This window comes from Seriola aureovittata, chromosome 18 (assembly GCF_021018895.1).
Source record: "Seriola aureovittata isolate HTS-2021-v1 ecotype China chromosome 18, ASM2101889v1, whole genome shotgun sequence".
NCBI lineage: Eukaryota > Metazoa > Chordata > Actinopteri > Carangiformes > Carangidae > Seriola > Seriola aureovittata.
The window spans coordinates 2,372,912-2,388,163 of record NC_079381.1 but is presented as its reverse complement, the minus strand read 5'-3'; the positions used below and the strand labels follow the sequence as shown (position 1 = coordinate 2,388,163).

The window sequence follows — 15,252 nt, the reverse complement described above, 5'->3', positions numbered from 1 at the left end:
AAAGACATTTCAGTGGAGGTCTATCATAGATCTTTTTGAGGTTTACTTGTCTGTAGACATTTAGATTCATTTATTCAAGGTTGAGCATGAATGAGAAAGGTCTAATGTTGTATTCATGTCATATGAGTATAAATTTCATAGATATTCAATATATGTACATATTTACTTTTGCATATGAGATGAGGGGAGACTCAGACTGTTGAAACAAGTCTTATTCCTTCAATCAGAAACATGCTAGAGTGATGACACTCATACTGCACATGCTCAGTTAGACCCTCCCCCACCAGGAAGAGAGAAGACACATCCAACATCTGCTGCTGCATTTATTGGAAAAAAAAAACTTGTTTTATCAGGAATGAAAATAACTTTTTTCATGAGTTGTATTTTGTATCAAAGTGTCCTGAGCTTTTGTTTGAATGAATCAAAACTGACTTAGTTTCAATCATTGTGTTGTTGACTTCTCAGTGACTTGGTTAGCATGTGTCAGTGTGTCACATGATGTTCTGTCATGGCTGACAGGGTGGAGACGTAGCAACAAGCTGTTGTAACTTTCCTCAAGCTGAGCAATCAAAAATATGCAACTAATTTTGTCCCATTGCAACAGATGCAACAGCAGGCTATTTATTAATTTTAATGCATAAGAGAATAGCAATAGAGAAAGCTATTTTGGGAATTATTTTATCATATATTTGCCTGTTCTTTTCATCATAAGCAACAAAATAAATAAATAGTGTCTATTCTGACTGAAGGCAGATTCTATGATCTACACAAAACAAAACCTGATAACTGTTCTTTGATCAATATTAAATAAATAAATAATATTTTAACATGAATGTTAATAAGCATGTTATTCTGAAAATGTAATTGTAAAACAGTGCATATTTTCAGAATACTATGCTTATTGAGACAACGAGCAAAAGTTAATTAGTTAAAATTTGATGTATTTTTAATATATTGCAACTATCTCTGATCTGTGTTTCCACCGTCCCCAGGGGTTGAGGTCAGTTGCAGCATCTGAATTCTTCCATTTAAAATAAATATTGTGAATGATCTGTTATATGCAATTATCTTTAAATGCTATGGGTAATTATCAGACAGATGTAAGTTTAATATATAAAAGTTTAGTTGGTCTAGAACAAATAGTCTCGGAGTAACTGAGAGAAATACAAAAAGTGTTGTAACCGTCAGTATTAAAAATCCTCTTCCACAAAACGATGGTGTTACTTCCGTATCTTATCTTTAATTTGGTTGTAGCTTTAGTTGTAATAGATACTGGGCAAATTTTTAATATTTACTTGTTTATTATAACTTAGTTTAAATAAAATGAACTAACTGTAACTGTTTTTCTGAGTGTGCACTTTACAGACGGTCCCTGGGCTGGATAAAGGGCGAAGAAGAAGAAATGTCCGCGGCTAAATAAACGTGGTCTGGCGGGTTTAGTCAGGACCAGGTCGGTACGGACTCTGGTTGTAGAGTCAGGCGGTTCAGTCAGCTGATGAGACGCTGAGTCAGCTTGGACTTGTTGAGTCTCCACACGTCGGTTTTCAGACATGGCTGCCTCTGTAGACCTGTAGTCCCTGACTCGGCTCCTGCTGGACATCCTGTTAGACCTCTCTCTCTCTCTCTCTCTCTCTCTCTCTCTCTCTCTCTCTCTCTCGCTCTCTCGCTCTCTCTCTCTCTCTCTCTCTCTCTCTCTCTCTCTCGCTCTCTCTTTCTTTCTCTCTCTCTCTCTCTCTCTCTCTCTCTCTCTCTTTCTCTCTCTCTCTCTCTCTCTCTCTCTCTCTCTCTCTCTCTCTCTCTCTCTCTCTCTCTCTCTCTCTCTCTCTCTCTCTCTCTCTCTCTCTCTCACAGCGGGATCTTTGCCTGGAGTCACGAGTTGTTCACGTTGTGCACGCAGTCATTTCCTCCACCGCGGCTCGTACTACCCGGACCTCCAGCCTGCAGCTGGGACAGGGAAGTTGGATGTCAGACTTCGGTTTTCTCCGGTACCGAGACTCAAAATGTTTTCTCTGGACCAGGTGAGGCAGAGCCTAGAGAGTGCGGGACAGTCCCACATCCTGCAGTTCTGGCCGGAGCTGTGTGAGGAGGAACGGGACGCTTTCCTCCAGGAGCTGGCTCAGCTGGACCTGAGGGGACTGAAGCAGCACTGTGAGGGGGCTGCGAGGGCTGCAGTCTCCCCTGCTGCCAGTCTGGACCAGGACATAGACCCGGTCCCTCCAGAATTCATCGGCAGCGTCAGGAAGAGTGAGCAGAGCTGTCTGTCACTGTGGGAGGATGAAGGTGAGTGTGCAGGTTTGAGAGGGATAATGGAGACTTGTTAGTTCTGGGAAGAAGAGGGAGCCAGGTTGTATGGTGTAAACCTCCATACATCTGATGAGAAACCAGAGAAGAAGAAGCCCCTCAGTCAGCGGTTCTCAAACTTTTTTGTTGTATCTTTGACTCCCACATGTTTGGGCAGCTGTAGTTACTCATTATTCAACAGATTAAAAAAACAGAATAAGCTTTTAAAGATTTAAAGTCTACTGTAAATATTAAACCTTTTTGGCTTGTGTCCTCTTACATAAAAGCAATGTCTACGTGGGACCTTTGTAAGTTTTCAAAATCTGTGAATCATCACATTTCACCTCAGAGCTCCTCACATGGTTTCAGTTAAATAACTTTTTTAGGCCCAATTTATCCAACATGTCTCTCACATCTGAGATTTGAGAAGTCCAACAGACCAGACACAGAATTTTTTTTTTTTTTTTTTCCCTTTCTCATTCATCATGTCATCACCCTCCAAATTTACCTGGCGACCCTTTAAGATGGAAGCAGTAGCGGTTAAATCTAGTTCCACCTCGAGCCGATTTCAGATTCAGAGTCATCGGGAAATTCAGAATCCCCCTCTTTTATGAGAAGAAATACAGCAACATCACCAGTGTTGGAAAAGTCGCTGTAAATGCACCACAATAAAATTCAACATTCACACTTTGACACTAATCTATTTCATCATGAGCTTGTAGTTCCAGTGCAGTCAGTCTCATACTGCAGTATGTGTGTGTAGTTGACAGTGTTGGACACAGCTCAGCTGGTTTTACAAAGAGGGCTTTGTATGTTTACTGTGTTTGTGTGTATCTGATGTTTTGTGTTTATTGCACTTGGACTGAAAAAGGCAAGGTTTTGACTCCATGAGGCAAATGTGTAACCTGAGGTATGTGGAGGGCGAGGTTATGAAAAACAACTGCGTCTTTATGTGGTTTTGAGAAGCAGTTATGGCAGACAGCCCCCCCCCCCCGATCCTGGTTCTGCTGGAGGTGTGTGCTGTTAAAGTCTGGACCTACTGAACTGAATAGAGAATGATCCACTCATGTACAGCCTGTTACAGTGGGATGTGTCAGCATTACTGTGAACCACTAGGCTGAAACTACTGAACAGCATCATAAACACAGTTAAAGGTTAATGCAGTTTATAAAGTTTAATCAGACTTTCACTTTACTCTATGACTCTGACTGTGCTGTGTTGGCAAATCAGTGAAGTTCACAAACATACTAACTGCTGCTCATATTCCCGCTCTTTTCTCACAGGGCTGCTGCAGATCTCAAGGAGTCGAGTGGGCGTCCTGCTCTTGGCCGGCGGTCAGGGGACCCGTCTGGGCGTTCAATATCCCAAAGGGATGTACAACGTTGGGCTGCCGAGCGGCAAAACCCTGTACCAGATCCAGGCAGAGCGGATCCACAAGATCCAGGAGCTGGCAGGAGTGAAGCACGGCTCCAAGTGCACCGTGCCATGGTAAGATCTCACTGCACCACTCTGATCATATGCTGGCTTTGATGCTGACACAAGGAGTATTAGCATTCAGTTGGAGTGGTGTCTCAGCTCTGCTTTGGTCTCCACCAGCTGCTGAATTAAAAGAAGAAAGAAAGAAAACTGATCTGGGCACAAAATTAACTTCAGTACAGAAATAGAAAAACTGTGAAGATGAATAAAGAATATTAAGAGGGCACCATGTGTCAATAACTGGGGATTTACTCAAAAGAAAACGCAACAGAAAAACAAATAGGTAATATTTAGACCGGTCTGCTAATAAGCACATACACACACACAGATCACCAACTTTTCTAACATTCGTCAGTTATTTTGATTAACTAACATCTTGGTTATTTAGTTTATCTCACATGAATAAGGCAGTGGCCACTCTAACTAGTCCTGCTAACAGCTAATGGTAGGCTAACTACCCACACTTAGCACAGTAGCAGTGTCTGCTACCTCAGTCTTCGATTGTAGTGATTTGATGTGATTCAGCTTCATTTAAATCACATTTAATTTATTATTGTTATTAATTCATCAAATTTAATGTATAAAATTGTAAATTAATGAATTATATTTTGGATTTGAAGGTGATTACTAACAGATGGTAGAGAAGCTGAAGCACATGGGTGTTTTTAGGTCGTATTCATGAACCACATCAGTGGTGTCTTTGTTGCTAAGTAACTGATCTAAATGAAGGAATTACACAGATTAATTAGAGCCGATAATAACATGAGTGTTTGTCTCCGTCATGAAGCCTGCAGCAGTCTTGAGAGAAATAATGTGACAGAGTGAAAACACCTGCTCTGGGGCTCCTCAGGTACATCATGACCAGTGAGTTCACTCTGGCTCCCACTGAGACCTTCTTCAAGGAGAACAACTACTTTGGTCTGGAGCCGTCAAACATCGTCATGTTCGAGCAGCGGATGATCCCAGCCGTGACCTTTGATGGAAAGGTCATCCTGCAGGGTAAAGGGAAGTTAGCTATGGCTCCAGGTGAGGACACGTCAGCTGATTCAGACGAGGGGGCAGACACACTGTCAGTGATGAGTGATGTATTCAGGACGATGTCTCTGCTCTGTGTCAGATGGTAATGGTGGTCTGTACCAGGCTCTGGTGGACAACAAGGTGCTGGAGGACATGGAGAAGAGGGGGGTGGAGTACCTGCATGTGTACTGTGTGGACAACATTCTGGTCAAGATGGCCGACCCCGTCTTCATTGGGTTCTGTGTGAGCAAAGGGTCCGACTGCGGAGCCAAGGTGCAGTAATATCACACAGTGGATGTAAAGACAGCATTAAAGGGACAGCTACGGCGGCCCAGAGAGCTCAAAGCACGGCAACTTAAGAAAACACATTCAAACAGACAGAACACAAACAACTTCAGAAAACATCTTCATCAACACACGAGCTGCAAATACTCAACAGAACACAACAGAAGTGTTTCCAGGGGACACAAGTACGGGGGGGGGGGGGGGGGGGGGGGGGGGGGGGGGGGTCACCCGATAGAGCGCGTACCATGAAGGTATAATCCTAACCACAGTCACACAGGTTTAAGTCCAACCTGTGGCCCTTTGCTCCATATCATCCTCTCACTCTGACTCTCACTCTCACTCTCACTCTCACTCTCTCTCTCTCTCTCTCTCTCTCTCTCTGTGTCTGACTTTCCTGTCTCTCTCTCACGGTCACTATTGGAATTACAGTAAAAAGAATAAAGTGATGAACCTGCTGGGACGCACCCGTTGTTCAAAACTTTGTGACTTTTGAAGTTAAAAGCATTAAACATCAAGTGCGTCTCAGCAGGTTCATCGCTTTTCAGAGTCCCCTGGAAACACTTCTGTTGTGTTGTGAGTATTTGCAGCTCGTGTTTCAAACTGATGAAGATGTTTTCTGAAGTTGTTTGTGTTTTGTGTATTTGCATGTGTTTTCTTAAGTTGCAGTGTGTTGAGCTCTCAGGGCAACCGTAGATAGTTCACCACTTATTCACTTTGTCTCTGACAGTGAGGTGAGAAGACTGAGATTAGTGTCATGTTGAATACAGAGCAGGAGCAGGAGGCCTATTTCATCTCTGTCTCTGTACACATCAACATGTTGATCACTGAGCTTTGGATCACATGATGATGCCTCCAAGTGTGTTGCAGATGTTTCCTCCAGATCGAAGACCTGTAAAATATCAAAACACATCAGTTACTTAAATAAGCTGCTCCTTAAGCTGGTTGATTTTCATCAAAAAAAAAATCACTCGGCCAAACACACCTTTACCCCTGTGATGGCCAAAATCCATCTTTTCGACTTAGCTAACTTTTTGAATGTCTGTCTATCCTCCTTCACTACCTTTATCATATATCAGGTTGTGGCGAAGGCGTACCCTACGGAGCCAGTGGGTGTTGTTTGCAGGGTGCGGGGCGTCACCCAGGTGGTGGAGTACAGTGAAATCCAACCAGAGACGGCTAAACTCCAAGGACCTGGAGGAGAGCTGGTCTACAGCGCCGGAAACATCTGTAACCACTTCTTCACCAGGGCTTTCCTGAACGATGTGGCAGAGTAAGAACCTTTACTGTCATGAACTTCTACAGGACACGCCCACATCTGATGCTAAGGTCAGGGGTTGAGTGATCATCAGCCTGGGTGATTATCAGAGCCGATATTCAGCATTTTTATGATTATCTGAATCATTTTTAACCAATTTCTGATTAAATGAATTAATTTGAAAAATGTACGACTGTGAATCTGATGTAGTCGCCTCTTCCTGTCTGTAGTCACCACTCTGCTCTGGAGCAGTGTCCCGCATGGAAGGCAAAGCAGCAGATAACAAACATCACAGTCCTCTAAACAGCTGTGGAATTAGTGAGGAAGTCACTAAAAGCAGCAGAGAGCTGTGAGCAGAGCTATTGTAAGTTTAAATGTATAGCAGGTAGTCAGCTGCTGGTTGAAGAAAATAAATCCAAGTAAATCAAAGCCCTTCTTCCTCTGAGCCGTAAGGCTCCATTGATTAGACTCATGACACCTTCACAGCACTCATTTCTGCTGGACAATTTGAAATTAGTAGCGTAGCAGTTCCCCTGACCTCACATGACCTCACCTGTAGTGCCACCACTGGGCCAAAGTTTGCACCTTATTACCTTTTGGAGATGGATGACATCACAGCACATCACAGGAGTGAAGCTAAAACATCTCCATCGCCCCCTGGTGGCTGGCTGCAGTATAGATCTTAAACCCCGCCCCCCTCCATGTTAGTGGATGGGCCAAACAAAAAAAAAATCAAAGTTCATATTTTTCTGATATCTTTGGTTACAATTAGTGTGATGCTATAAAATAGGAGTCTGACGTCATGATTGACAGCTGTGATTGACTCATGATTGGGTCAAGCAGGTGTATGGGCGGGACCTCAATGCTGCAGGCCCACCCCCGATCACCACTGCGCACACTTTGGCTCCAAATGACGTCACCAGCTCAAGATGGCAGCGCTCGTATCAGGATGTTTTGGCTTCATATTTGTGAGAGGAAGTGGAAACGTCGTCCATCTTTAGAAACAGTCACTGTCTCTAAAACTAACCAGATTTCCACGACACAGCTGTGGAGCATTGTGGCCTCCAGAGGATAAACCCTGTAAATAATCTTCCTTTAATGTCGTTGGTCCTGAACAGGAAGTTCGAAGGGAAACTGAAACAACATGTTGCAATCAAGAAAGTGCCCTTTGTGGACTCACAGGGGAACCAGGTCAAACCCACCAAACCCAACGGCATAAAGATGGAGAAGTTTGTTTTTGATGTCTTTCCATTCTCCAGGTATGGTCGATGATTAGATTGTGTCTTTACTCATTCACATCCACTGTTTTACCTCACATTAAACTCACTACAGTGTTGACACATTAAAACATTTGCTCTGTCCTCTTGAAGGAACTTTGTTGCGTTTGAGGTTGACAGAGAGGATGAGTTTTCCCCCCTGAAAAATGCGGACGGTGCAGCCACAGACACCCCGACTGTTGCCCGCAACTCCCTGCTGGCTCAACACTGCCGCTGGGTCACGGCTGCTGGAGCCAAGCTGCTGGACCAACACGGACATCCCCTTCCTCCCAGAGCCAGGTCAGAGCGAGAGTTCAAGCAGCATATAACACCAGACCATAACACTACTTCTAATGTTGATGCTAACCAAGCTAGATACCTGCTGGCTTTAGCTTCAGATACAACAGCTGTATCAGTCTCGTCTGTCCAGATGTGTTGAACTGTTCCTTTAACTGTTACACTAGTCATGTGTTACACTTGTACTCATCCTGCCAGGTGTACAGCCTTAGATTTCCTCCAATCATATTAGCAGTGGGGCAGCAGGTTAACCCCTCCCATCATATAATACTGACCTGAGCAGCAGATCGTGGGTGACAGCAGCCAGCGGAGTGATGTCACGAGTCAGCGGCTGGAGATAATCTGAATTTATCTTTGTGTGTGTTTTCTCCCTGTAGTGCATCAGCAGGTGACAGTCCTCCAGCTCAGTGTGAGATTTCACCGCTGGTCTCTTACTTTGGAGAGGTGAGGACAGGAAAGAGCCCACAGATAAAACCTTTCTGGGTATTTGAGAAAAGTTGTGTTGTAGTTGAGTTTTTTTGTTCCAGTGTTAAACTTCAAGTTCTAACTGGAGCCACAAACCACCAGGAAACAAGGGTTGCACTCAATTGTTCTGTTTATTTAATGTGTTTGCGGATTTCCAGGAAGCTCACGATGGTTCTAAACAAAGGAGAAAAACATTACAATATTTTACACTAACAAATCCCAAATCTGGGCTTATAATCATAAATATTAGCCTTACATCATGATTCATTGATTCATATAAATTTTTAATACACCATAATCCCAACTAAGAAAAACCAAAAAAATGCTACTTATATTGAAGGTAAAGCAAAAGACACATCAACTCAAACAAGGTGACGATGGTGAGAGAGGAAGGCTGCAGTCGAAAAGTCTTTTTTTCTTAAGAAGGCCGTCCCACAATTCCCTGCAGCAGCAACATTTAAAGCAACGCACCACTATAGTTTCACCACAGCAGACCCATGTAAATGTAGAGACATCAGAGCAGCTGTTTTATGTTTGTGATGGAAATCCTTGTCTGATTCACTGAAGCCTGAATCCATAAATATAGATTAATTCTCTTTAAATCCAGTGAGGAGTTATGAAGAACAAGCAGGTTGAATATATAGTTAACAATATCATCATCATAACTAAATGCTACAGTTTAGACAAGGATGTATTTCAAGTATATCCTTATCTTTACTTAACAAATGTATAGAAACGTCAGGAAACTGCAAACTTATGTCTGAATATAATTTCTGGCTTCTTGCTCAGTTTCTTATTTCTATTTAATTATTATTTTAATGGATCAAGTTTCTATACTTGTGTATTACTTTCATCTTATTTCAACATTTCATGCCTGTTTGTTTCGTTTTTGTGGTTAGGAAAGGAGGAATTATCCTCCATGTGTTATAAATAAAGTGCTTAGGAAAGGAGATTATTTTGACTTTTTGACCGCAGTCAAAGAGGAGGAAGTGCTCTTCCTGGCCTCTCTTTGTAAGGTGGGAGAGGAACTTCCATGGGTAGATAGAACTACAAAGGAGGGGATATGAATTTGCAGTTTCTGGACTGCTGAAACCTACAGAGCAGCAACAAGGTTTATATCTCAGTATGGTGGCTAAGTGAATGAGGTGCTGTGATTTAACCACCTCCTCTCCTCTCCTCCTCCAGGGTCTGGAGCTGCTGAGGGGGAAGACGCTGACCACTCCGTTCATCCTGGATGAGAAACGGGCCAAAGAGCTTCAGGCTCAGTGATGAACAGAGTGAGAGCACCAGCTGATCTCAGAACAGTGAAGACAATCTCTGATGGACATATCTAAAGAATGAACAGCTGTTAAATTCAGTTTTAAAGTGTGTGTGTGTGTGTGTGTGTGTGTGTGTGTGTGTGTGTGTGTGTGTGTGTGTGTGTGTGTGTGTGTGTGTGTGTGTGAGATGATGGTCGAATCAAACATTTCATGCATCTCATGTAACTGTCACTTTTGTAAGATCATGTGATGTGATCACTTGAAAACAAATAAGGGAGCAACAATCTACAGGGATTTACTTAAACACTGTTTTATTTGACCTCAGCTGTGTCCTCTCTCCTCTCCTCTACCTGTTCAACTTTAAAGCTCCAAGAATTAGTTTTCAACTGTTTCAGGACACACATGAGTGTTTGGTGCTAACTGAGTTTCCTTTCAAGCCATGATTACACTGATCCATGCTGAGGCATTGAAAACCTCCTGAAGTCTTTTGAGCAGTGAACTACATTTATCTTTTCATTGAACAAAAAGCTCATTTTAATAACCAAGAAAAGTAGAAAACTACATAAAAGATGGAACACTTAACATTTACTGACATGTCAAAGCAGATGTTGCTAAATTAGCAACAAAGCAAAGACTGTGCCTACAGAGACACACACAGGATAACAATCATAAACTTCAGTAGAGATACAGTGAACACAGTGTAATCAGAGAAACAGCACACTTCGATGTGAGGTGGCAGCTTCTCGTGGGTTTTGATTTACTTGACTGACATGACTCCCATCAGGGAGCTTTGGAGTCGTGGTTTTTAGTCAGCAGGCTGCAACAGTGAAAGACACAGTGGACTGAGAATGTGTGTTGAACACTCTTTCAGCAAAGTAGTGAAACTGCTGCATGTGTCAACCATGGAGGAGGCACACACTCATAAAGTGATAAAAAATCTCCATCGTTTGGAAGTAAATGTTTGGCCTTGGTGGAGGGATGCTTTACTGAGAGCCATTATAGTTTACTGTCATTTCCATCAAACTCCTATGTTGATGCCAGATTCATTAGATTCAGCTAGGAGTACTCACAACTGAATACTCAGTCAGCCAAATGGATGCAACAGAAATATATGAATTCTTACAGTTAAATTTCTGCAGTACATAATAGTTCTACCATTTAATGTCACAGTAGACATGCTGATGACCTGTTTACATAAAGAAGCCTCAGTTTAGTTGGACCAAACAAACTGTTCCAGTTACACACTAGGCAGTGTGCCAGTTATCGCGCTTTTTTGACCTTTCCGGTCACCGTATCCTGGAGCCTCTCGTGACCGACGCTGACCAATCACAGATCTGAAAAGGATGACAACAAAAACAAATGCGTTAAAAGGAGCGGAGTGTTTATTACAAGTGCAGTGTCTCAGCCACCAGCGTTAGATTTGATATCATAGGTTTATATTATGAAATTAATTATTTTAATTCAGTCTTTGTTTTAGTCGGGCGAAACAAATAAGGGGAACGTAGCAGCCTCGCGTGCAGACGGTCACAGTACCACCGTTAATTCTGTGACGACACTAACGTTAGCTCGCGCTCTGACAGGACGCTGTGTTCTGATGTCTCAGAGAAGTTTACATCAGTGGTTTGTTTTTTAACGCTGGTTAGCATTCTGTCGCTAGCTCGTAGCTAACTCTTTAGCTAGTAGTAGCTGTCCAGGTCCACCCGAACCCTGATGGCGGCTCTAACATGCTAGGACCATGTTCAAAAATGTGTTCGGCTCAGGGTTTCTGGTGAGAACAGCTCATGTGATTCTGACATGGGTCATTACGTTAATACTCTTCCTGCATGATACAGGTAAGAAACAATATATAGAAACAATATGTCAAGCTAATTAATACAGCAAATATACAGATGTTAGCTATGGAGCTGCTGTTCAGACTTGGTCTGGACCCTGGATCTCTCTGTGGGACCTGAGTGTGTGTTATTGGGTTAAATCCTGTCTCTCGGTGTGTTGTGGTTGAAGAGCTGAGGAAGCAGGAGGAGACGGGCCAGCTCGTCCAGCCGGTGCTCTTCGTCCTGCTGGTGCTGGTGTCGGTGCTGCTCTATTTCGCTGTGTCTCTGATGGATCCGGGATTCATCTTGTCTGATGACAGCGATTTACAGGTGATTAATGAGCCTGATGGATATTTCTGTCATCAAAGAAGCAGCTGTAATAGTTTGATAGTATTTGTGAACAAACGTTGCAGGTTGAAAAATGTATGGGATACTGTAAGGATAAAGATCTGTGTAAGATATTGTAACAATTATATTAATTATAACAACAAAATGGTGTTTAGTCATTTAATTCACATTGAGTCCACTATAAGAGGATCCTCTCTGACCTGAGAACCTTTATTGATTTCAGATTATTCCTCCTCATGGCATTGCAGGTGTATTGTGTTGCAGTGCAGGTGTTGTGCATTTGATGCATCCCTGATCTGGAGTCAGTTCAGCTCTATACAAGAGAAGGGATTTATGGAATATTAGGAGAAAGCTAACACTGTGGAGGGTTTGTGTTGATCAGTGTAATTGATATTATATTGGAGAACAGTTTATTGTACAGTACACACACAAGTCCTGATACATATCTGGTGAAAAAGAGCCAGGAGTGTGCACTGTAGATGTAGTAGATGATGAGCTGCTATTTTAAAATGTCTTTATCAACACAACAGGTCATAATAAAAGCTTGAGCTGAAAATGGGCAGTGTCCTCTCTGACCAGTTTGTCTCCTGTGTTGTACCAGTTCACGCTGGGAGTGACTGAGGAGCAGCAGGACATGATCCCACCCACCACCAAGTCCCTGCGACAGCGCCGCTGCGGCCACTGTCTTCTGCAGGTACGCCGCCTGCCGTGTCAACACGCTTGTTTCTCACTCAGGTTAACACAGTCAGAGAAAAAAGATGGTGAGATTTCAGAGGCGAGAGAGTGTGAATGAGTCAGATATTCTTGTCACCTTGTATGTTGTGCTGAGACAATAACTTAATAAACTTTCTGTGTCTTCTTCTACTACAGTACTTTTGCTCATATGTTTCAAGTGACACGTAAGTTTTTAAGGAAGACTGAGATGTGGTTGAAAGCTCTGGAAGAAGCTAGAATTAGATATTTTGTTTGAGTTGCCTGTAGAGTTAGTGACAGTGACAGTGGGTGTGGTGTCAGTCATTTGTCATCTCTCTGTGGTGCCAGTGTCTCAGGTGAAATGTGACTCTGGGCTACAGCACGTACAGGATCCCTTAGTGGTATAGAATAACAGCAGCACAGCTCTATGTTACACACTCATCCCACTCAAAACACCATGTGTCACAGGAGCAGGAGTCAGGTACATCAGTGGTCAGAATGTAAACCACTGTCACGTCTTATAACAGAGACTCAGTCAAGATGGCAGCTAAATCTAATGTTTCTGATTTATTTTCAGATGTGAGCAGTTGAAAAAGCCTTTTTTCTCCAGCTCTTTATTTCAGCCAGAACCTAAACAAGTGTGAAAGACATTCAAACAGAAGAATCTCCACTGGAGATGTCAGTGCTTACTTTTTGATGCCTGTTTTAAAAGCTCATCACTCAGCAGGTTTATTGTGTGACCAGGCCTCAGCTTCACAGTGAGTGGAGGAGCTTCAGACTCAGAGAGTGTCAGCAAGAGTTTGTTTCTGATTATAGATTACACAGGTGTTTTCTGAAAAGCTCACACACACAGTGTTTTCATCCTTTTCTTAGCAGCTATTTGTGTTAAATAAAATTACGCTTCCAGTCCACACAGCACATGATTATGTTTTTAATACAGACCTTTATTTGTGTTTCCTCTAAATACAACAACCTTTATTCCAAGCAGCAGCCAATGAGATCGAAGCACTGCCAGACGTGTCAGCACTGTGTGCGGCGGTACGACCACCATTGCCCCTGGATCGAGAACTGTGTTGGCGAGAGGAACCACCGCTGGTTTGTGCTGTACCTGGCCGTCCAGCTGCTGGTGCTGCTGTGGGGGCTGCACATCGCCTGGTCAGTACAACACTAACACTGTCACTGTCACTGTGTGCAGGCAGCTGTGAGGCCTCCACACATCACTTCTCTCCTGCTTTGTTTCCTTAGGACCGGTTTCAGCTACGCGCCCACCTGGCAGCTGTGGCTGCGCACCAACGGCGTGCTGCTGGCCGTGGCCGTGTTGGTGGCTCTGCTGTCTCTGATTGTGCTCCTCCTGCTTGGCTCCCACCTCTACCTGGTCTCCCTCAACACCACCACCTGGGAGTTCATGTCGCGCCACCGCATCTCCTACCTCAAACACTGTGGCGCCGACGAGAACCCGTTTGACCGCGGCACCTTCCACAACCTCTGGGGTTTCTTCTGCGTGTGGGGCACGGTGGTCTGGGAACAGGTGTACTTCAGGGAGGGCAGCGACCAGGTCTAGGAGCACAAGACGAAAAGACACTCGACCACAATGTGAGGGGATCAACTGTCCCTGTGTGTAGTTTACCTTCATATAGACTCTTGTGTTGTGTGATGACATCACTGCCCTTCTTCCCGAGCGCTTCCTCTCAGTGGTTCAGTGCTGCTTGCTTGTGTTCTCTTGCTATGTTGATACGTTCCACATTATCCTGCATCTCCTGCTGTCTGTCAGCAGAATGAAACTAGCCCTGTGTTTCCTCAGAGTGAGATTCCTGCTGCTACTGAACAGCTCTGCAGCCATTTCTCCTCATTCCAACTCTTGTTTACTGGGAATCCTCCACAGTCTGCAGCACTTTACTGCTGTTAGTGAAGCTGTGTTTATGCACCCACCTCCCACCTGCCCCTCACTCCTGCTTCCACTGAGTCATGTGTGTAGGAGTAGTTACATAGTGAACCTGACTAATGGACTGTTACTTTATTCTGAAGTTTACGTGTCACATACTGCATCATTTGTGTAAAACATTTGTTTTAGGGGCATGTGTAGATGATCCAGATCTGTGGTCAGTTCTGGTCTGGCTCTGGACTTTTTAAATTTGTGGTTTTTGGTGTAGAGTTTTATTCTGTTGTTGGTTCATGTGATAACTTGATGTAGTTATTTATTCTGAGGTTTAACAGGGTCACTTTCTGTCAGACCAAGTGAAAGAATCTTTTTTTATTGTAATTTTTTTTTGTAAAGCTCAGTTGATTTGAAATATGAAGGTGTGAACACTGTACCGTTGTTTCTAGCATTTAATCCGACCATGATGTACAGGAGCATTTCAAGCTATTTTATATTGTAAATCATTTTTAAAAACTGTTTGAAACCAGATTTTTGTATCTGAGTGTTTTAATAGAGAAACTTGAAGGTCTGAGTGCAATACACCTGTGTTTTTCCTTGTGCAATAGTAAGACAGCAATAAATGTGGTGTTGGATTTAATGTACAGCAGCAGGTCGAGTCGTAGTCAGAGCCCTGATTTATATGAATTAACATTAATTAACTTATGTCATGTACTTCTGAATTATATGCAATACTGTCATCCAATGTTTTTTACTACTTTGAAAATACATCAATAAATAAAATCAATCTTTGATGAAGAGTTTCCTGCTGCAGCAGATCTGTTTATTCATTCATATCTCCTTCGTGTAGTTTAATATGTATCCTTCATGAGTTTTATTTTAAAAATCCATATGGAGTAGTATTGACAGAAATATCAGCACATCACATCCCATC

At 43.0% G+C, this 15,252-nt stretch overlaps 2 protein-coding genes across 2 annotated transcripts; both read left to right on the top strand.

Moving 5' to 3' along the window:
* Positions 1-1,753: 1,753 nt before the first annotated feature.
* On the top strand, positions 1,754-9,909 carry uap1l1 (UDP-N-acetylglucosamine pyrophosphorylase 1, like 1). The gene is made up of 9 exons (XM_056403410.1): positions 1,754-2,280; positions 3,564-3,768; positions 4,607-4,782; positions 4,874-5,046; positions 6,135-6,328; positions 7,432-7,572; positions 7,684-7,869; positions 8,244-8,310; positions 9,517-9,909. The coding sequence occupies exons 1-9, from the start codon at positions 2,001-2,003 to the stop codon at positions 9,598-9,600; spliced, it is 1,506 nt and encodes a 501-aa protein (XP_056259385.1). The 5' UTR covers positions 1,754-2,000; the 3' UTR covers positions 9,601-9,909.
* Positions 9,910-10,048: 139 nt separating this feature from the next.
* On the top strand, positions 10,049-15,118 carry zdhhc12b (zinc finger DHHC-type palmitoyltransferase 12b). Its single transcript, XM_056403411.1, has 5 exons — positions 10,049-11,422; positions 11,592-11,731; positions 12,351-12,443; positions 13,431-13,597; positions 13,688-15,118. The coding sequence occupies exons 1-5, from the start codon at positions 11,326-11,328 to the stop codon at positions 14,001-14,003; spliced, it is 813 nt and encodes a 270-aa protein (XP_056259386.1). The 5' UTR covers positions 10,049-11,325; the 3' UTR covers positions 14,004-15,118.
* The last annotated feature ends 134 nt before the right edge of the window (positions 15,119-15,252 follow it).

What these genes read in the sequence shown, in the direction of transcription:
- uap1l1 (XM_056403410.1), top strand. Translation starts at nt 2,001, where the DNA reads ATGTTTTCTCTGGACCAGGTGAGGCAGAGCCTAGAGAGTGCGGGACAG. An exon ending in TCCAAGTGCACCGTGCCATG is followed by an intron (nt 3,769 to 4,606) that starts GTAAGATCTCAC and finishes GGGGCTCCTCAG; the next exon opens with GTACATCATGACCAGTGAGT. An exon ending in TGGTCTCTTACTTTGGAGAG is followed by an intron (nt 8,311 to 9,516) that starts GTGAGGACAGGA and finishes CTCCTCCTCCAG; the next exon opens with GGTCTGGAGCTGCTGAGGGG.
- zdhhc12b (XM_056403411.1), top strand. Translation starts at nt 11,326, where the DNA reads ATGTTCAAAAATGTGTTCGGCTCAGGGTTTCTGGTGAGAACAGCTCAT. An exon ending in CTGATGACAGCGATTTACAG is followed by an intron (nt 11,732 to 12,350) that starts GTGATTAATGAG and finishes GTGTTGTACCAG; the next exon opens with TTCACGCTGGGAGTGACTGA. An exon ending in GCGGCCACTGTCTTCTGCAG is followed by an intron (nt 12,444 to 13,430) that starts GTACGCCGCCTG and finishes TATTCCAAGCAG; the next exon opens with CAGCCAATGAGATCGAAGCA.